Raw genomic sequence first — 22699 nt, 5'->3', positions numbered from 1 at the left:
GGGCGCAGTGTGGGGGGGTGGGGGTCAGTCAGGGGTCCAGTGGGAAGTCCAGGGGTCAGTACGATTGTTACCCAGGAGTTATAAGTGATTTTAATCCCTCTAATTTGTCCTGGGTAACTATTCTACTAAGAGAGTCAGAACCATCCAAAGTCTCTGACTTTAAATGAGAGTATTGGAGGGTTCCAAATGCAGCTGAATTGCCCAATGAAAGTTGAAACTTCCTGGGTAATTCCCATGCAGTTCCTTGTGTGGGGACTTCCAAAGGGTCCCCCAGTGCAAATTGAGGGGGGGGGGGGGTGGTGGCTGGGTACAACCCATCTGAGATTGGAGGATCTGGGCCATTGTGTCCAATTCTGGGTATCACACTTTAGGAAAGATGTCAAGGCCTTGGACAGGGTGCAGAGGAGATTTACCAGAATGGTAGCAGGGCTGAGGGAATTCAGTTAAGGTGGAGAGGCTGGAGAAGCTGGCATTGTTCATTTCAGAGCCAAAAAGGAGGTAGAGGTGTTCAAGATCATGAAGGGTTTTTATAGAGTAAAAAAGGAAAAGTGGTTTGCATTGGCATGAAGGTTAACAACCTGAAAAGAGATTTAAGGTAATTGGGAAAAGAAGCACAGGGAGAAGAGGATTTTTTTCATGCAGTGAGTTGTTCTGATCTGGAATGCGCTGTCTGAATGGGCAGTGGAAGCAGATTCATTAGTGACTTTTGAAAGAGAAATAGATAAATACATGAAAAGGAAAAAAATTGCCAGGCTATGGGGTGAGGAAGGGAATGGGATGGAGTGGATAGAGCTGTCAGAGAGCTGGCACACACACAATGGGTCAAGTGGCCTCGTCCTGTGCTGTAAGATTCTTTGAAAATCTATGGTCTCAGAGCTACTGGAAACAGACTGCTTCTCTCTCCCCTGTCTCAACATTTCATAATTTTAAACGCTTCTATTGCATTTTAAAAATTCTCTTCTCTGTTTTCAAATCCTCTCATGTCCTCACCCCTCCCGATCTCTGTAATCTCTTCCAGCCCTACAGCCCTTAGAGATCTCTGAGCTGCTCTGATTCTGGCCTCTTGTCCATTCTTGGTTTGAATCGCCCCACCCTTATGGCCATGTTCAGCTTTCTAGACCCTAAATCCTAGAGTTCCCTCCCGCTCTTTGTCTTTTTTGTATCTCTCTTTTCTCCTGTAAGATGCTCCGGACATGCTAGCTCTTTGACTAAGGTTTTGCTCACTTGCTCTAATACCTCCTTATGTGAATCGGGGTCAAATTCTGTCCTTTGGGACTCTTTGCTATATTAAAGATGCTGTAAGCTGTCTTTACTCTAGCAGAAAAAGAGCCAATTTTTCATGGGTTTTTTTGCAGTTCCTCATTCCATTTTAGTGAATATTTATAATAAATATGCAGGGCCTAATCTGGTTCTTGTGAGTGAAGCTAGTGGGATTGTACACATGGGAAACAGGATTGGGGATATGCGAGGAACTCAATTGTAAATTGGTGCTTATGTAAGCACCAAAGGGGTGATTAGTAAATACCATCCGCTCGTGGTCAAAATCATTATTGCTTTTTGCCAGTGAGAATTTTTTTAATATAGTGTTTACGACACAAGAACGAGCCAACCCAACTGATCTGTGCCAGTGGTTACAGTTAGACTCCACACAAGCCTGCTCCCGCCCTATATCATCTCACACTATCAGTATTTCCTTCTATTCCTTTCTGCCTCATGTGTTTATCCGGTTACCCTTTAAATGTATCCATACTGTTCACCTCAACCACTCCCTGTGGTAGCGACTTCCACATTCCAATCACTCTCTGGGTAAGGAAGTTTCTCCTGAATTCTTTATAAAGGAATAAGTGACCATTGTATATTTGTGACCTATAATTTTGGAAATGGAAACATTTTCTCTATCGGACCGTTAATGTGAGGGTTTACTCATCAACCTTCTCTTCCGTAGAGACATCATTGTTTTCAGGACATATTGGTTATGTTATTTATTAGCATAATTGTATCAACAAATAACTTCATAGCTACAATATTTTGTGGAAAATAACTATTCCTCTGTACGCATCATTGCGAATGGAGTTTGAGGCGATTTTTATTAAGGACACCGCCCCTTTAAAAGGTGGGGTTAAAAAAAGATACCATTCAGGAAATTGCATCTGAAATTCGCGATTGAGGGGCGGAATGAGTTCAAAACATTTCCGAGGCAGAGGGGAATGAGCTGTTTGTTTTGAGCTCTCTTCCGGAAGGGAAATTGCCATGTCGGTGGCTGCGTGGGGTTTCCTGGGTCTGTCTGTCTGGTGTTGGAATCACTTTCAGCGCCTTTTCCAGCTGACCCGGGGCTGGCGCTCCCCGGCGGGTAGGAACCAAGGTGAGTGTATCAGAGACACTGCAACAAGCGGCTACATTGTGTAACAAACCCAGGCACGTTGCAATTAAATAACAAAATCCGGGGTATAATCGAGTCAAGAAATGCTTTTAAATTCAGACACTGAGTTAGATGTATTGATTTGACAGCACTGGGTCGCCATGTCGAAATTCCTTTGCACAGACGGGCTGGGATTCCAATCGCCTTGAGGTTTGAGTACAGAGTCAGATTCGTTTTTAACTGAACTCTCGAATACACTGCAATGAAATATCATTGCATTGTACCCCCCGTGTGCCTGTCTTTTCCACTCTCCCTGTACCCCCACTCACTGTGTTCCTGTCTCTTTCTCTCTTCCTATAACTCCCTCCCTCGGTGTGTCCCTTCTCTCTATCTGTAACCCCACTCCACCCTCGTTGTGTCCCTGTCTCTCTATCTGTAACCCCCCCTCCCCACACCCCACCCTCGGTGTGTCCCTGTCTCTCTATCTGTAACCCCCCCCTCGGTGTGTCCCTGTCTTTCTATCTGTACCCCCCCCTCGGTGTGTCCCTGTCTTTCTATCTGTACCCCCCCCTCGGTGTGTCCCTGTCTTTCTATCTGTACCCCCCCCCTCGGTGTGTCCCTGTCTTTCTATCTGTACCCCCCACTCGGTGTGTCCCTGTCTCTCTATCTGTACCCCCCACCTCGGTGTGTCCTTCATTATGTTCTTACATTCTTTTACTAAATGGGTTTCCATGTTTTTCCCCCTAGTTCGGCTGTTCAGCAGTAACCTGAAGGAGGGTAAGAAGTCAGTGGTATGTATCATAGAGTTGGTCGCCAAGTAGTGGACAGATGTGTAGTGTACAATTATGCCAACAAGTCAGAACATGTTATGAGGCAGCCTGGAATATATTACAGCGAACAGGAATAGACTGCCAACTCACTTCACCAATCAATTTTCCGAGAGTTGTGTGCTCTCTAGTTTGTAGGGGACATGATGGTTGCTGATACTGAACTCAAGGAGCTTATGGCATAAGGATCTTAAAACCATAACACTGTTGCCACCAAGCTGTTTTCTAGATGTGCAGGACTAAATACTGTAATACACTGCGATGAAACTTTTACATTGACAGAGCCCCAGAAATACAGAATTGGGGAATACCAGAGCTATTGGGAAAACACTGAATCTGAAAGATAATCTGAGAGAGGATTTAGTGTGAGTTTGGCCCAGTTTGTTGCACTCAGTTGCAGATACTCTTACTCCAGGACCTGATCACACAATTCAGGCTGACGGTTTATGGCAGAAGTGAGGGAGTGCTGAATTGCCTGAGGTGTAACCTTCTAGATGTGGTGTTAAACAGAGGCTTTATCTTGCTGAGTGTTGTCCATAAAAGGTCCCATGGCACTGCTTAAAGAATAGCAGGGAGTTCGCTACAGTCTCCCGGCTAACTTGCCTTCCTCAATTGTAGAACATAGAATGGTTATGGCACAGAACAAGACTATTCGGCCCATCATATCTGTGCTGGCTCTCTGAAGGAGCAATTAACCAAGTGCCACTCCCCTACTTTTCCCCTGTAGCCTGGCAATTTTTCCTTTTCAGATAATGATCTAATTCCCCCTGGAATGTCTCGATTGAAGCTGTCTCCACCACGCCCTTAGGCAGTGCGTTCCAGGTGCTAATCGCTCGCTGTGTGAAAAAGTTTTTCCTTATGTTGATATTGCTTCTTTTGCCAATCATCTTAAACCTGTGCCCTCCGGTTCTCGACCCTTGCGCCAATGGGAACAGTTTCTCCCTCTCTTCTCTGTTCAGACCCTTCATGATTTTGAATACCTCTATCAAATCTCCTCTCAGCCTCCTGTTCTCCAAGGAAAACAGTCCTAATTCCTCCAATCTTTCTACATAACTGAATCAACATTATCAAAACAGATAATAGACAATCCCAATGGACTAAACCCATTCCCATTGACTTTCTGGTCACGTAAGCATATTGGAACATATAAGATCCTGAGGGGTCTTGATAGGGTAGATGTGGAGAGGATGTTCCCTCTTCTGGGAGAATCTAGAACTTGGAGTCACTATTTAAAAATAAGGGGTTGCTCATTTAAGATACATGAGGAGAATTTTTTTCTCAGGGGATCATGAGTCTTTGGAACTCTCATCCTCAAAAGCCGGTGGAAGCAGAGCCTATGAATATTTTTTAAGGCGGAGCTAGATAGATCCTTGATAAGCAAGGAGGTGAAAGGTTATTGGGGGTAGGCAGGAGTGTGGAGTTGAGGTTACAATCAGGTCAGCCATGATCTTATTGAATGGTGGAGCAGGCTTGAGGGACCTACTCCTCCTCATTTGCATATTTGTATCTCATTGCTATTTGTGGGAGCTTGCAATGTGCAAACTGGTTGTTGCATTTCTGACATCATAACTGGCTACAATCCAAACGTGCTTAACTGACTGTAAAGTGCTCTGGGCAATCCTGCAATTATGAAAAATGCTCTTTTCTTCTGAATTTAGGATTGCAACATGTTTAAGTCTGAATCTAGATGGGATGGGTTCTGAGCAAGACTCAGCAGAAGCAATGTTTGAGATTGGAGTTCTGATGCTCACTCTGCTTCTGCTGAGGAATAGTTGAATACCTGAGCATCATTTCCCCACCAGCCCTTCCTGTCCATTTTTATCTTGAAGCACTAAAATCTGGGCTTTTATTTTTTTGTAAGTACAGACATTTGAACAATAGCTTAACGTAAATACCTGTAAAAGCATATGCAACAAGCAAGAATGCAACAGAGATTTGAAGAATTAGCCCATGTCTCCAGGCCAATATTATCCCTCAATCAGCATCCCAGAGTAACAGACTATCTGGTCATTATTACCTTGCTGCTTGTGAGAGCTTGCTGTGGGTACATTAGGTGCTGCATTTCCTACATTACAACAATGACTACATTTCAGAAAATACTACATTGGTTGTAAAGTGAGATCTGTGGTGGGTTATTTAAAAAAAATGCTACATAAATGCAAGTATTTTCCCTTCCTGATAAACCAGTGACTTGGGCAGCACTGGGTAGACAGAGTTTATGATGATGGAGCACTTACAGGGAAGGGCAGATTCAAGAAGGTGCTTTAGCTTTCAATGAGAATCAGTATGTCTCAGCTCCCCGGTTGTGATATTATTCCACTTCTCCCACTTTGTAATCTCTAGGTGAGATTGCCAATGATGGGCTTGTGGCTGGGCTCCACATTCAACAGGGACTGTGCTGAGTTTCCCAAACTCCCCTTAGATTTTAACTCTTTTTAAGTATGGAGGAATTGACTGACTTCTGTGCAAGGAAACCAAGTTTTGTCTGTTTTTATATTTCATTTCAGATTTGTGTTGAAGGGAATATTGCAAGTGGAAAGACTACATGCCTGGAGTACTTTGCAAAAGCTTGTAATATTGAGGTAAATGGCAACTCGTGTAAATCCTTTGAAATTCATTCTGGCTATTTATTGCCTTGAGAAGGTGATGGTGGGACTTGTTCTTGAACTACTTCAGTCCTTGTGGTCATTCTTGTAATGTTTTAATAAAGCTGAGTGACTTGCTAGGCTAATTACTCTAATGAAAACTTTTTTTAAATGAATCAAGCCCCTTCCCACTCACTCCTATTGTATGGAATCCCAATGGACCCAAACACCTTCCCATTCACTCATATTTTAAGGAGCTTAGGTAAATAAATTTCTCCTGAATTCCCTGTTGGATATATTGGTGAAGATCTTACATTTATAACCCCAGTTTTGGTCCCCCCACTGTGGAAGTATCATCTCCCCTATGTAATCCTTTTGTAATTGTACAGACTTCTTATGCCTCAGATGATTTTCGATTCCCACCAGCTCTAGCTTTTGGCAGCCTGGGCATTGTCTGGTCTTGAGCTGCGTAATTGGGAGGGACACTAGAGCATCAGAGGCCTGCACATGTTGCTAGTTTTGGATTCCCAGGAGGAAGTATCTCCCATTCAAACCCCTGCCATTGCATTTAGCTGGAACAAAGGGTTTGGTTGATCTGCACTTGTAAGATTTGAATAAGTCTAATTAGATCTAGCCTATCTTATCAAACTAGAGTTCAGATCTTAAAAATAACCAGCTGTCAGACCATGCTGAGCCTGATGAGCAGGTTTATTTTATTCTCCGTAGAAATGGATAAAACGATTTCCTCTGGTGGCAAATCCAAAACAGTGAGACATAACCTTAAAATTAGAGCCAGACCATTCTAGAGTGAATTTAGGAAATGCTGTCTGGACTGTGGAGGGCTGTTGATGCTGAGGGTCAAGGGGTGTTTTTGAGATTGAAATCGATTAGATTTTTGTTAGGTTTAGGATGTTGGGTGATATTGAACAATGGTGGGTAAGTGGAGTTGAGTTGTAGATCAGCTATCATCTAATTGGGTTGCGGAGCAGGTTGGTGGCAGTGGCTGAATGGTCTCCTCCTGTTTTTAATGTTAGTGCGTCCCACCAATCAATGAAGTGTACAGGAGACCAATCATTGGTTTTATTTTGCTGTTGGTGACACTAGTTGGCCTGAGGTCACTGAGTCGACCATTCGATTAGATCGTGGCTGAAATATATTTCAACTTGTTTACTCTCCTTAGTTCCCTTTTCTTTAACAACTTTATGCAACAAAAATCTATCAACCTTTTGTTTTGAAATTTCCAACTGAACCACAGCCTCAACAGCTTTTTGCGAGGGGAGTTCCAGATTTCTGCTCCCACTTTGTGTGAAGCAGTGCTTCCTGATATTACCCCTGAACTGCCTGGACCTGATTAAGGTTCTACTGCCTCTTTCCCCGACAAATCCCCTGCCCGGTTCTGAACCCCTGGCCCTCCCACTGCCCCACCAGAATTCCTTTAATCGAGCAGATCACCGTTTAATATTCTTTACTCACAGGAATTCGAGCCTAGTCAATGCAATTCACCCTCCTAACTTAACCCTGTTAGCCCAGGTGTCATTCTAGTGAATCTGAACTGCACTCAATCCAAGGCCGATGTATCACTGCTGCATTTGTCCCTGTAGTGATAATGGAAATGTCACAAAATAAACTAGACTTTTGGTAGCAGGAGTTGTCATCTCCAAATTCAAACTTTTGACCCTGAGAGAGACAGTCAGGTATAGCCAGGTCCTTGATATCGCTCGGAGGTTCTACTGTCTGTCCTTGTAAAGCTTTATTTTTTTATGCTGTGGCAGGCCCTGAAAGAGCCCCTGTCAAAATGGAGAGATATCTGGAGCCACAACTTACTGGTAAGAACAAGGACTTTTATTTCCAACTTCCAATCCTTGTATTGCACATTGGAATGTATTTGTGAGCGTAAGAAGGAAAAGGGGTTTCAGACCGGGGGAAAGAGGCGTTAGGGTTGAGCTCATCGTTGGAGTAAAAGGTTCTCGAAGGTGGGAGGAGATGAGGGAATAGGGTTCCAGAGGACAGGGTGTGACTAACATAGTTGAGGGAGCGACTGATGTTGTGGGAACTTGGAGGTAGGTGTGCAGGAATGTACAACTGGAGTGATACTGACTTAAGATGGGTGAGGCATGAAGTGATTTGAAGGTGAGGGTGAGACTCTTTGAGTGCACTGCATCCAACTCACTAAGGATTCTTAGACAGCAGCTCCCAAGCATACAAACTCCCAACACTGAAAAGGACAAGGGTACAGACACATGGGAACACCACCACCTGCACATTCCCTTCCAAACCACTTGACTTGCAACTATATCACCATTCCTTCATCGTTGGGTTCAAATTGTTTTGTGTTCAAGTGAGTGTCTTTCTCTTGATCTTCGGTGGCAAATTGTGATATTTGTACCTGGTCATGCAGCTACTTGAAGACTTGGTAATGAACTTCCATCATCAATATCCAGAAATATAATGTCCTTCTGTGATTTTGGGGGTTAGTGACACAATGTCAGGAGCAGGAGTGGGTCCGGGAAAGCAGGCTCAAAGGACCAAATAGCCTCCTCCCGCTCCTTTGTTCCTATGCAGCTGTTCAAGAAGGTGGCCCATCACCGCTTTCTCAAAGGCAACTAGGGATGAACAATAAATGCCAGCTTTTCCAGCGATGCACACATCCCTAGAATGAACAAATAAAAAATAAAAAAAACATGTTGGCACTAGATTGGTGTCAGACCTTGTCAAAATAGGGGTAGAGGAGGAGGTGAGGGGGTATGGGCAGGTGTTGCTGTGTGAGTGAGAATGTGGGCTGTGATGTCTAGCTGGTGTTGTAGTTTGGTAGATTCAATAGAGTAGAGCAATAGATCCTGAAGATTAGGCTGTTTTAGAGGGTGGTCAAGAGATGACCACTTCGTGGGACTGGAGTCACACATAGGTCCAGACTGGGTAAGGATGACAGAATTCCTCCTCTAACAAATAGGGAAGGGATAGGCCAGAAGTGGGCCATCCCACAGGGATAATACAAAACACTCTTGTTGGGTGGGATTTTGAGCTTGAGCAAGATTTTGAGCAGTGTCCCCTCTTAATTTGCTTTCTGTTGTGTACAGCTGATTCAGTTGAATCCGTGGTATCTCCAATTCCTGTGTGGGCATCGTTGGCAAGGTTGGCATTTATTGCGCTGAGAAGGCAATAGTGAGCTTTCATCTTGAGGCCACTTCAGAGAGCAGCCAAGAGACAACCGGGCTGGTGTGGCGCTGGCACATATAGACCAGGTCCAGTAAAGATGGCAGGTTTCTGCCCTGAAGGACATCAGTAAACCAACTGGGATTATACCATAATCTGACAACTTTGTGCTCACTTTTACTGAGACCAACTTCTTTTGAAACTGAATTCGGATGTGTTGTGACTTGTGTTCCCAGGATTGAGTTCAGTAACACGCTGCTACATGATCCCAATTCCTATCTCCTCCCCCACCCATGCACCCACCCCGCTCCACTCATGGTACTGACCTTTTCAGGGGACAGTTATCCTTGAGTGCCTCGTCCAATTGGCCAATTCTTGCGCTTGAGTCTAGTGGGTGACCAATGATGAGCTTTTTGATTGTGGTGGGGCAGATGAACTCGCCCTTTTCTTGGTACCCCTGATGAACATTACTCCTCCCACACCTCTTTCCTGTTGCCATCTTGAGCACATGCAGCCCGTCACAGATCAGCATTGAAGATACATTGATGAAAATGAGCCACTGGGAATGCATAGCTTCCAAGATTTATTCACACCTGGATAATTTTGTTGCTAGGCATTGATGTATGAAAATCCCTCGCGCTGGGCGATTACACTTCAGTCCTACGTGCAGCTCACGATGTTGCAGCAGCACATGCAACCTCAGGTATGTATGTTTAACGGAAAAGAAAGAGCGTCTTTATTTTGAAGAAGTAAAGTAATTATCTGCACTGAGAATTTATGCAACACTTAAACTTAGTTAGACCAGACTTGGTGTACTGTGCTCGGTTCTGATTTCCATATAACAAAAAGGATACAGAGACACTGAAGAATGTGTGTAAAATAACATTGACCAATAAGGATATTCCTAGAATGGAGAGGTTACAACTAGTTGAAGGGTCAGTCACTAGGGGATGTAAGTTCAAGGTGAAGGGCAGGAGGTTTAGGGGGGATGTGAGGAAAAACTTTTTACCCAGAGGGTGGTGACGGTCTGGAATGTGCTGCCTGGGAGGGTGTTGGAGGCGGGTTGCCTCACATCCTTTAAAAAGTACCTGGATGAGCACTTGGCATGTCATAACATTCAAGGCTATGGGCCAAGTGCTGGTAAATGGGATTAGGTAGGTAGATCAGGTGTTTCTCACATGTCGGTGCAGACTCGATGGGCCGATGGGCCTCTTCTCCACTCTGTGTGATTCTGTGAATTACCAGAAGGACTGAATGGGCCAGAGCTCTCTTCCCTAGAAAAGAGAATGCTGAGGGGTGACCCGATAGAGGTCTTTGAGATTATGATAGGGTTGATGTAGAGATTTTTCACTTGTTTTGGGGTGAAAAGAGTCTAAAACTAGGGGCTCTCAATTTAAGATAACCCCAGGAAGAAAAAGAATCCTAAAGAGAATTCAGGTTCTTTACCCGGAGAGTGGTGAGAATGTGGAACCTGCAATCATATTCAGTCATTGAGACAAATAGCGTAGATACAGTAAGAGAAACGAGGTTAACACATGAAGGAATAAAAGGTTATTCTGATGGGATTAACTGAAAGTGGGAGGATGCTCAAGTAGAGCACTAATGCAGGCACTGATGTTTTGGGCTGAATGGCCTGTTTATGTTGTAAATTGTCTCTAATTCTTTGATGTTTTGTCTTTTGAAGACGGTGCCAATCCGAATGATCGAGAGGTCCATTTACAGCGCAAAGTATGTCTTTGTGGAGAACCATTACCGAGGGTGAGCACTACTGGGTATGGCCAACAAAGTCAATGCTAACTCTCATCACTCATTCACCACTTGGGTTGACATGACTCTGCCTCTCATGGTCTGGGAAATATAAACATGGTTATTATTGTCTGGTAGTTTTCACCTTCAAGTAAATGAAGACAGGGACTGAGTTAAGAGGAAAGGTTTAGTAATAGGTTAATCTCTACAGTTTGGAGTTTAGATGATTGAGAGTTTACCTTGCTAAAGTGTGTAATACACTTTTTTTTAGATTATTATTCTAACCTTTGTATTCAACCCCTCAATGGCCCCCTCCCCTCTACCTCTGTTATCCCCTCCAAACCTCCTAGAACTCTGCATTCCTCAAATTCTGGCCCCTTGTACATTGCTCACTTCTACATTATAAATGATGACCACACTCCCAAGTACTGCATTGGCTTTAAAGCACGTTGTGACATCCTGAAAGGTGCTATGTAAATGCACGCCTTCCTTTCTCACTGCGCCATTAGGGCTGTGTCTTCAGCTGTTTGGGCTTTAAGCATTGGAATCCCCTCCCTGCCTCCTTAAAACCCACCTCTTTGACCAAGCTTCCAATAGCTCTTCCCGTGTGGCTTGGTATCAATAAATTTTAATCCAGGTGAATTAGTCACTATCCTGAAGGATCCTATCACATTAGGGAGGTTGAAATCTCCAGCAATTATTTTCAAAGCAGATTGGTTGCTTGAGAAACACAAATGTTACTGGACGTAGTGAGGGAGTGGGAGAGTGGGGCCAGGCTGGTGGGTTCATGTAGAGGGAAAACGCCAACATGTTTTTGGTGGGCTGCTTCTGAGCACCCTTGATTGTAGGTGAAGCTCCCTAGGGGTCTGAAATCCAGAGAGAATGATTGGTTTCAACACAGTGAGGATGTAGCAAGAGCTTTTTGTACCTCCTTGCTTTTCCCTTGAGAAAATAGTGTGAAAGACTTGGAGGATTCACAGAGTGAGTCATAGCTTGACAGGCTGCAACATGAATGCTTCTCTGTGTCTTCACACAAGTCCTGGGTGTTAGTCTCATGGTGGGAGGTTCAATCAGAACCCACAACCCCCTGCCTCCCCACCCCCCTTACATGAATAACCCACTGGATGCCAGCCTGGAATTCCAAGCTGGAGCTCTGGTCTCCACTTGTCAGGACTGTCTGGACTGAGGTTCAAACCCTGAACCCTCTAACTGAGATGGGAAAGCTGTCTCTGAGCTGAGAGCTCGTTGCAGTGGGAGGTCTTTGGGTGATATCGAACATAGGATCAGATTTGGGGACTTTGAGTTTGTTCTGCCATTCAATGAGATCATGACTGATCTGTTCCTCACCTTCATTTACCTGACGCTGCTGCCCTTGACCAACAAAAATCTATTGATTCTCGCTCTAGAAATTTCTAGTTGGTTGCTCTCTCTGAGAAACGGTTGTGGATGCTGAGAGATCCAGAATTTCAGGAAGCAGAGTCCTGGATTGCCTAGTCCTAATTTTAAGATTGATTTCCTCCCTGCACTGCCACTGGAGGAATGCTGAATAACACTTGCCTTTCCCCCCACCCCAGATCCATCATGCCAGAAGTGGATTATGCTGTGCTGACTGAGTGGTTTAATTGGATCGTGACGAACACCGATATTCCAGTTGATTTGATTGGTAAGAGCCACTAACAAATGTGGGAGAGGGGCTTAAGAATTCCATACTATCAAAGCACCATTTAATGTCTGTGCGCTTGTGATGTAAACAATGTACTTGATGCATTGTAAAAGCGATTGCGTGGAGTTACAAACATTCCCATGTTTGTAGTACAGACAGGTGAGGTGAGAGTACCCACTGTCTAGACAGCGTTCGAACGAGTGTGGTATCAAAGAGTCCTCACTGTCCTGAGGCTGATGGGGACTCTCTGCTGGTTGGAGTCACACCTAACGGAAAGGAAGATGGTTGTGGTTGTTGGAGGTCAGTCACCGGAGTTCCAGGACATCACTGCAGGAGTTCCTCAGGGTAGTGTCCTAGGCCCAAGCATCTTCAGCTGCTTCATCAATGACCTTCCCTCCCAGTTCTCCAGTGATATGTGTCCAGCTCCTCAGATATTGCAGCAGCCCGCACACAGTAAAAACTGGATAACCTTCGGGCTTGGTTGACAAGTGGCAGTGAATGTATGAGTTGGTAATGCTAATATGTGTTATATTGTGATTTCTTTATTACTTACAAAGAATAGCAACACCCTGTCTCCCCCATGTATCTACAATGCACACTATATAAGGTCCCCTGTATCCATAATGTATACAAATACCAGACCCCTTTTCCAGCATCTCAAACCTGAAACCTGACTAATTTGAGGCTGGCACCCTGGCTAGCAATTTGAAAAAAGCCCTTTTTTAATTCGTTATTTTTCACGCTTTGTTTTATGTATTATAATTACATGCTAGGCCCAGGACCTAAAATCCCCAAATCTGGCTCACATCTGGTCCTGAGCTTCCCATTCCAGCACCTGGTATATAATTTAGTTCTCTTTGTTCATCTATCTTGGGTATTGTACACGGAGAGAGCAAATATTAAAAGTTAAGCTGGACAGTATGGAATAGCCCCAGCTGCACCCCTCACTTCAGAGTAGAGAGGATCTGGGGGGTGGGGGGATTTGATGGAAGTGTTCAGGGGTGGTGGACAGGTGGGAGGGAAAACAGTTTCCACTGGCCAGGAGGTTTGGTAACTAGAGGACACAAATTAAAGGAAATTGGCAAAAGAACCAGTGGGGATGATGAGGCTTATTTTAGTGCAGTGAGTTGTGATCTGGAATGTGTTGCCTGAAAAGGTGGTGGAAGCAGATTCATGACTTTCAAAAGGGGTGTTGGATAAATATTTGAAGAAAGAGCAAACTGCAGGGATATGGGGGAAAAAGACAGGGAGCAGGATCAATTGAATAACTCTTTCGAAGAGATGACACGGACACAATGGGCCAAATGGTCGCCTCCTCTGCTGTATAAATTCTGATAATAAAAGGACATCATTTGGAACTGAGTGTTAGAATTGTAAGACTCTGTTATTAGAGGGCATTGCTTAACCCTAAGAACAGGGCTAGCTGTTCTTAGCCAGGGCCGGGGTAAGGGATCTACAATTGGAGTTTGGGAATCTCTTCATTATTCATAAATAAATAAATTTCACTACAATAAATAACTAATGAGAAATAAAAGCTAACTCAGCAATGCTATCTGTAACTAAGTCTTACTATTCTAATGCTCAGTTCAAATGATGTCCTTTTGTTAACTGGAAGTGTACACCCACAGGGGAATCAAATGCAGGTTGGGTCTGGGAAGGGATTGGCTGGATAAGGAGTGTGGGGGTTTAAAAAAAAAAAGGCCCCTTTTTATCTTTTGCAAGGATCCTAACACATGTCAACTCCTCAATCTCCTTCCTTCCCAGTGTACCTTCAAACTACTCCTGAGACATGTTACCAGAGACTGAAAACCCGGTGTCGGAATGAGGAAAAAGTTATTCCCTTGGTGAGAAGGCAAATTTGAAAGGGTCTGGATGGAGCGGACAGGACAAGGTGCACTCTTCCCTGGTTGGCGAGTTCCTGATGAGGGCGCATCGGTTCATTCATCCTTTGTGTCGTTTATCATCCCCACATTCATTTAGTGCCTGTTAATGTCATTAAAGTATTTGAAGGGTCTTCATACAGATATGAGGATTAGACCGAAGATCATTCGATGGGGTGAGCAAAGGCTTGTTTAAGGAGTTAGATTTTTTTAATTTGTTTATGGGATGTGGGCGTCACTGGCTAGGCCAGCATTTATTGCCCATCCCTAATTGCCCTTGTTCAGAGGGCATTTAAGATTCAAACCACATTGCTGTGGGTCTGGAGTCACATGTAGGCCAGATCAGGTAAGGATGGCAGGTTTGCTCCGCTAAAGGACATTAGTGAACCAGATGGGTTTTTACAACAATTGACAATGGTTCCATGATCATCATTAGACTTTTTAATTCCAGATTTTTAATGATTTCAAATTTCACCACCTGCTGTGGCGGGATTCGAATCCAGGTCCCCAGATCATTACTCCTGGGTTTCTGGATCACTAGATCCAGCATTAATACCACTACGTGAGAGGGAGGTGGAGAGGCAGAGGGGTCTAGAAGACATTGGCCAGAAATGGTCAGGTGAAGGAAGTGTGTGGTGCATAAGAGATGAGAAGAACCAAATCTGGAGAATGGGCATCTTTGTGATGGAAAGGTTACAGAGAATGGGAGACATGAAGCTGTGGAAGGATTTGAATGCAAGGATGAGAATTTCAAAATCAAGGTGTTGCTGGACCAGGATTCCATGTAGGTCAGTGAGCACAGGGGTCATGGGTGAACGGTACTTGATGTGAGTTAGGATACGGGCAGCTCAGATGAGCTCAAGTTTATAGGGGGTGGGAGGCTGGTTGTGAAAGCATTGGAATGGTTAAGTCTGGAGATGGCAGTGCGGTGGGTGAGAGTTTCACCGGTAGATGGTTTAAGGCAGGTGATGTTGGGGAGGTGGAATTTTTTTTGTTGGAGAGTGGAAGCTCAAATGGTAAGATGGTGGCTTAGTGGTAATGTCACTGGACCAGTAATCCAGAGGCCCAGGTTAATGCTCTGGGGAAATGAGTTCAAATCCCACACTGGTGGCAGCTGGTGGAATTTAAGTTCAATTAATTAAGACTGGAATATAAAGCTAGTCTCAGTAATAGTGACCACAAAACCATTGATTGCTGTAAAACCTCATCTGGTTCACTAATGTCCTTTAGGGAAGGAAATCTGCCATTCTTACCTGGTCTAGCCTATGTGTGACTCCAGACCCACAGCAATATGGTTGACTCTTAACTAATTTCTGAAATGTCCGAGCAAGCCACTCAGTTCAAGGACAAGTAGGGATGGGCAACAAATGCTGGTCTTGTCACTGAAGCCCACGACCTGTGAAAGAATAAAGGAAGAAAAATGGGGGTTGAATAGGACACTGAAATTACAAACTGTTCTGGTTCAGATCTTGGTTTTGGGTGAAGGATTATAGAATTGGAAATGTGGGCACAGATGTTGTAGTTTAGACAGAAGGCAATGGCTTCAGCTGTTTAGATATTCTCCAGAGTCTAGCTGGATGAAATAGCAGTTAGTGTGATGCTGAGGTATGTGGATCAGAGGCCCCAGAGTCTGTCACTTGTCTGTGTTGGGGGCAAAGTACAATTGGCCTCAGGACACTTGGACTGAAGAAGGAGGAGGAGGATTGGAAATGAGCCAGGGTTTGCGCTCCTTAATGCCATGTGCCACTGCATGCTACCACGCGCCCCCACCCCCCCCACCCCGAAACCACTGGAATGTACATGTGTGAGGTCATCAGTTGAGCTGTGATGCCTATCACAGTTAAACAGCTAGCTGACAAACCTGAAGAGCAGCTGCTCAGGCAAGGTGCCAGCGAGAGCACCTGATGCAGGGCGCAGGGACTGTATCCCAGGAAGGACTTGGCACCTGCTGGAGAGGATATTCATGTGGTTGGGGTTGGGGTGGGTGGGGGAAATTGGGGAGGAACATAGCTTCCATTTCATGGATTTCTCTCACTGCTGACTGTGTCCCATTTGTCAGGAGTATTTAGAAACTCTTCATGAGCTTTATGAAGACTGGCTGATCAAACAGGCTTCCTTCAAAGTACCTGCCCCAGTGTTGGTGAGTAATATAACTGGAAAATATATTACTAACTCAAAGTCTGAAGAGGTGGGAAAGCAGCTGATTGTAATGGCTGATACTGAGTGGATAGTGTACTGATTTCATCCTCTGCTTGTGCGGTCTGTCCTCATCTCATTATTTTGATTCTCTGTTCTAGGTGATCCCTGCAGACCACGATCTCCAGAAGATGCTGAAACAATTCGAGGACCACAGGGAGAAGATTCTGTATCCCGTTTGCACAAAATTCCCTAAAAATTGCGTGTAACGGGAGGATCAGTAACTTAAACCTTTCGCATAACAATCCATGCTATGTGACCAAAAACTGACAACTATCCCATTAAAATTTTAGATTCTGCTTGCCGTAAACTCCCACTTGGAACAATTTGGACCAATTGGAACGACTCAGAGATGCTTCGGTGACCAGTTTAGAACTCACTTTATCGGAAACTTAATTGAAAGGCATCCTCTACCTAACACTTTGAATCTCTTCACCCTCGATTTTGGCCATGTCCTCTAGCTGCTACTTGTGTTTCGAGCTGGTCACCATTCTGTTCTTGTTCCTGTGCCATTCCTGACCTCTAGGAGATGTTACGTTCCACACGAATTATGGGATGGGGGATTTGGACATTTTTAAATGATATTGTGACAGCAGTTGGTCAGGTGCAAGTATCATGCAGCTTGTACATATAAAAAACAAAATACATGTAATTGTCAGCATAGCTTGATACCTGCTGAAGGTGCTACAACACACTTAGTCAATGTCAATGCTCCACATGAGCCATCTCCCACTCTACATCATCTCTCTGTCAGCATAACTTTCTGTTCCTTTTTCCCTCACGTATGGAGTGTTAAAGCATATGGGAGATAGGATTTTATTAATAGAGGCATGGATTACAAAAAAATCAGGTAGTTATGCTAAATCTATACAAAACCCTAGTTTGACCCTAGCTGGCGTATTGTATCCAATTTTGGCCATCGTGCATTAGAGAAGGCTTTGGAGAGAATGCAGAAGAGATTTATACTAGGATGGTTCCAGAGCTGAGGCTTTACACTTATGGGATGGGCTGAGAAGCTGGGGTTGTTTCCCATGAAGCAGAGATGTCTAAGAGGAGATTTGATAGAGGTGTTTAAAATCATAAACTGTTTCGATGGCTGAAGCACTGCTAATCAGGGCACAGGTTTAAAGTGATTGGTAAGAGAACAAGAGATGACATGAGTATAAACGTGTTTATACACTGGTTAGGATTTGGAATATGCTGCTTGATTGGTGGATACAAATTCAATAGCAGCTCCCAAAAAGGAATTGGATAAATTCAAGGAAAAAGTTGCAGGGATATGGGAATAAAGTGAGTGAATGGGGCTAACTGAATGGCTCTTCAAAAGAGCCAATGTAGACTTAATGGGCTGAATGGCCTCCTGTAACGTACTGGGCTATTGTACAATCATCATCTTATGCAGTCCCTCAGGATCGAGGATGACTTCTTCCCCTCCAGTTTGATGGGCTCTGAAATGGCCGATGATTCCAGTGCACAATCTGCAGACTCTGTCACCTGTGGGGTAGGTGGTGCTTGGAGGGTCGGGTAGATGAGTTGTTTGGAGGTTTGTGCCTCTCTCTGATGCCTTAGCTTCGCCTCTACATGTTCATGATGAAATCTCTCGATGTTTTCACTACCTCCCCGGATGAGCCTTCTCCATTTTGATCGGTCACTAACCAGGGTCTCCCGTGAGTCAGTGGGCATGCTCGGCCTCTTCCGCGATGCTTTGAAGACATCTCTGAAGTGTTTCCACTGTCCTCCTGGGAGACTCCTGTGTGACTGAGTTCCAAGTAAAGTAGTTGTTTTGGGAGTCTGGTGTTGAGCTTTCAAATGGCATGTCCTGCTCAGCGGAGCAGGTTTTGGGTGATTAACGCCTCAATGCTCGGTAGGTTGGCCTGGGAGAGGAAGCAGCTGTTGGACCCCATAAGACATAGGAGCAGAAATTAGGCCAATCGGCCCATCGAGTCTGCCCCGCCATTCAATCATGGCTGCTAAGTTTCTCAACCCCATTCTCCTGCCTTCTCCCCGTAACCTTTGATCCCCCTCCCAATCAAGAACCTATCTATCTCGGTTTTAATTACACTCAATGACCTGGCTTTCACTGCCTTCTGTGGCAATGAATTCCTCAGATTCACCACTCTCTGGCTAAAGAAGTTTCTCCTCATCTCTGTTCTAAAAGTTCTTCCCTTTACTCTCAGGGTGTACCCTCGGGTCCTAGTCTCTCCTAATAATGGAAACATCTTCCCCACGTCCACTCTATCCAGGCCTTTCAGTATTCTGTAAGTTTCAATCAGATCTCCCCTCATCCTTCTAAACTCCATCCAGTATAGACCCAGAGTCATCAAACGTTCCTCATATGTTAAGCCTTTCATTGCTGGGATCGTTCTCGTGAAACCTCCTCTGGACCCTCTCCAGGGCCAGAACATCCATCCTGAGATACGGGACCCAAAATTGCTCACAATATTCTAAATGTGTCTGACCAGAGCCTTATAAAGCCTCAGCAGCACATCCCTGCTTTTATATTCTAGTCCTCTCAAAATAAATGCCAACATTGCATTTGCCTTCCCAACTACCGACTCAACCTGCAAGTTAACCTTAAGAGAATCCTGGACTAGGACTCCCAAGTCCCTTTGACCCCCTTTCTTGCCACTGGATTTGGAGGGTCTTGTGAAGGCCCTGCTGGTGGCACTACAATGCTGCTTTCCCCTTAAATATATCTATGCTATTCAGCTCAACTGCTCCCTGTGATAGTGAGTTCTACACTCATCACTGGATAAGGAAGCTTCTCCTGAGTTCCTTATTGGATTTACTAATGACAATCTTAAATTAATAGAGCCTCATTTTGGTCTCTACAAGGGAAAATAAGCTCTAAACTGTGAATGCTACTGAGTGCTGGAGTAATTATGCTTTTATCTTTTTGTTTAAAAGTTCTTGTCTGTGTGCATTGAGCTCTGTGGGTTAAAAACAAAAAAACTGCGGATGCTGGAAATCCAAAACAAAAACAGAATTACCTGGAAAAACTCAGCAGGTCTGGCAGCATCGGCGGAGAAGAAAAGAGTTGACGTTTCGAGTCCTCATGACCCTTCGACAGAACTGCTCCCTGTGATAGTGAGTTCTACACTCATCACTGGATAAGGAAGCTTCTCCTGAGTTCCTTATTGGATTTACTAATGACAATCTTAAATTAATAGAGCCTCATTTTGGTCTCTACAAGGGAAAATAAGCTCTAAACTGTGAATGCTACTGAGTGCCAGTTCTGTCGAAGGGTCATGAGGACTCGAAACGTCAACTCTTTTCTTCTCCGCCGATGCTGCCAGACCTGCTGAGTTTTTCCAGGTAATCGAGCTCTGTGGGTTGCTGAGTTTAATCCCTAAGCTGTTTTGTTAAAGAAAGTAGACACCTTTTCTAACCTCAGGATTTCTAATTGTTACAACCACTGGAACACTAAGTGTACTCACTGCAATGTAGGAATATTTGCAACTGACTTAAACACAGCAAGCTCCCACAAACAGCATTGTGATAATGACCAGATAGGTGGTTTTCTTTAGAAAAGTTTTTGAATATTGGCCAGGACACTGGGCAGAACACCCCTGCTCTTTGAAATAGTGGCCAAGGGATGTTTTTACATCCACCTGTGAGGGCAGATGGGCATTGGTTTAATTTCTCAGCGGAAATACAGCAACTCCAACAGTGAGTGCACACTTAGTCATGTCAGCCTAGATGATGTGCTCAGAACTCTGGAGTGGGACTTGAACCTATGACTTTTGACTCTGGTGGGGAAGCATGCTACCCATTGTGCCTTGGCTGATGGACAATTATTGATTGGCCAACACCAAAAAGTAAAAAGGGCAAGGTCGTGGACCAAAGGCAAGCTCCCACCGGACTGTAGCCCAACCTGAAAGAAGACTTTGAGGTTGAGGTTAACAGAGAGGGGATGCCAAATGAAACTAAGGAATGGATGTTTAGTGTCTGCTTAACAGTAACCCCTGAGCTCATTGGATTTACCCTCTTAAGATTTTAGTGTTAAATAATGTTTATTTATTAAAATTATTAACCAATTGTTACATAAGCCTCTGTTTTCCAAAGAATGAATTTTCTCCTCATAACAGATGAAACCATTGTATTCAGCTTCACTGATCAGGAGGCTGTGTGTTTGATTCCTGCTCTGGAATGTTCTTTTTTGGGCATGTGGTTGGGGGTCTAATACAATGTTACTACATGTATTGTAGAACTACTTGGGAACAATCAGACTGTCTGGCAGAGAGTGTCACTGGCTTCAGGAGAGGAAGGGAACTCAACTTTCTGTGGGGCCATTGAGCATCAGTGGCTATAACGTCGAGGTTAAAGACCCCAAACCTGTTGGAGCACATTAAGTTACTTTGTGGTACACTTGCTGGATCTGCAGCATGTCAGGCTGGTGTGCCCCCTTGGCTTGGAACAGTAAGGTTCTGGTAGACAGTCCTGGTCTACACTTAGTCCCCCATCTACCCCACTTACCAATTGGACTTAGCAGGTAGTCCCTGATCCTGCTATGTGGAGCAGTTAGCTTTCTGGGCAGGAGCAGTTACTAACGTGGAGGAGTATGGACAGTGCCCTTCTTGTAGAAGAGGACGAAGTGGTGAAGGATACTGAGCTTGTGGTGGTATTTTTATAAACAGTCTTTTGTTCCTACCATAAACACAAGCTGTCATGTTCCAATTTTTTTTTTGGATTTCCAGCATCCACAGTTCTTTGCTTTTATTTTTGTCATATTCCATATCATCATCTCTCCCTGACTGTATGTTTTTGTAAATAGTGTTCTAATAGCAATGGAGGTGATTCATGATTTTGATTTATTTGGTAGTGGCACCGTCATATATTTGTTGAAAATTGATGCATTGCAACATTATGCTTTAACTCTGGAACTTGGATTTAAATCCACTCCAAATTCACCTTCACCTGAAAGGGTTCTACATAAAAGGAGATCACAAACAAGTTAAACTTCACATTGAGCCACTTAAGGAGATACTGTGGCCCAGAACCTCTGTGGAGTGGCAATCGCTCAGCTCGTTTTACTGACCCAGTATGGGAGCTGCATGTTCCACGCCCAGACTTCCAATCTGGACCTGGTGAGAAATGTGCAGCACAGCAGCTCCGGAGTTCTTCAGTGCTGGTGAAGCCACACCCCCTTTTTACAGCACTGGCTCCTGTAAAGCAGGTAAGTTTAAAGGCCCCAGCCACTTTAAGAACCCAGGGAGAAGATTTAGTGGACGAGGAGTCAGTACAGTAGTGTACCCAGGAACTAGAAGTGGTTTAAATCCTAACTTTTCATGTGTAACTATTCTGCTAAGAGAGTGGGAAACATCTGAAGCCTCTGATTTAAATTGGATTGTTCCTGGTGCAGGGTCGTTGCTCAGGAGTCTGAACTTCCTGGACAGTTCCTGTGCTGTCCTTGAATGGGAACTTTTTGTTGGGTTGGTTGGTGGGTATGAAACCCCTGGGGAACAGCAGTTCTGGGTCTTTGTGACATATGATCAGAAGCTTGGTCAAAGGTAGCTTTTAAGAAGAATCTTAAACAATGACAGGTTAATGCTAACTGATATGCTAATGAGAGTGTACATCATGAGCATTAGAGTGGAGGAGGTAACAGAGATAGGGGAGGGAGGGCAAGGCAGCACAAGGATGAGAAGGACCATGGACTGCAATAGTTCAAGGAGAAGGCTCCCCAATACTTTCTCAAAGGCAACTAGGAATAGGCCTTAAAAACAAAAAAACTGCAGATGCTGGAAATCCAAAACAAAAACAGAATTACCTGGAAAAACTCAGCAAGTCTGGCAGCATCGGCGGAGAAGAAAAGAGTTGACGTTTTGAGTCCTCATGACCCTTCGACAGAACTTGAGTTCGAGTCCAAGAAAGAGTTGAAATATAAGCTGGTTTAAGGGTGGGGGGAGGGGAGGGGAGGGGAGGGGGGGCGGAGAGAGAGAGAAGTGGAGGGGGGGGTGTGTGTGTCCCTACAACCACACCCCCCCCCTCCACTTCTCTCTCTCTCTCTCTCTCTCTCTCCGCCCCCCCCCCCACACCTTAAACCAGCTTATATTTCAACTCTTTCTTGGACTCGAACTCAAGTTCTGTCGAAGGGTCATGAGGACTCGAAACGTCAACTCTTTTCTTCTCCGCCGATGCTGCCAGACCTGCTGAGTTTTTCCAGGTAATTCTGTAGGAATAGGCCTTGCCTTAAATGCAGCCTTGCTGGTAATATCCACATTGAGTAAAAAGTCTGAATTGGGCTGGGTTTCCTTATGCTCCTTCCAGTCTGCCACCTAGTTAAGCGG

At 44.5% G+C, this 22699-nt stretch overlaps 1 protein-coding gene across 7 annotated transcripts; it reads left to right on the top strand.

Moving 5' to 3' along the window:
* Positions 1-1710: 1710 nt before the first annotated feature.
* tk2 (thymidine kinase 2) lies at positions 1711-17061 on the top strand. 7 transcript variants are annotated; one of them, XM_041192466.1, is made up of 10 exons: positions 1711-1806; positions 3107-3150; positions 5694-5768; positions 7544-7597; positions 9538-9627; positions 10609-10682; positions 12245-12333; positions 14098-14177; positions 16273-16353; positions 16511-17061. In XM_041192466.1, exons 5-10 carry the CDS (start codon positions 9544-9546, stop codon positions 16616-16618), a joined length of 516 nt encoding a protein of 171 aa, XP_041048400.1. In that variant the 5' UTR covers positions 1711-1806; positions 3107-3150; positions 5694-5768; positions 7544-7597; positions 9538-9543; the 3' UTR covers positions 16619-17061. The 7 variants fall into 7 exon arrangements, with proteins under 7 accessions (XP_041048400.1, XP_041048395.1, XP_041048396.1 ...); XM_041192461.1 differs by lacking the exon at positions 1711-1806 and adding an exon at positions 2176-2362; XM_041192462.1 differs by lacking the exons at positions 1711-1806; positions 7544-7597 and adding an exon at positions 2176-2362.
* Positions 17062-22699: the final 5638 nt, after the last annotated feature.

The sequence above is a fragment of the Carcharodon carcharias genome, chromosome 7 (assembly GCF_017639515.1).
Source record: "Carcharodon carcharias isolate sCarCar2 chromosome 7, sCarCar2.pri, whole genome shotgun sequence".
Classification (NCBI taxonomy): domain Eukaryota; kingdom Metazoa; phylum Chordata; class Chondrichthyes; order Lamniformes; family Lamnidae; genus Carcharodon; species Carcharodon carcharias.
The sequence above is the reverse complement of the archived record's forward strand: the minus strand, read 5'-3'. Positions and strand labels throughout refer to the sequence as shown.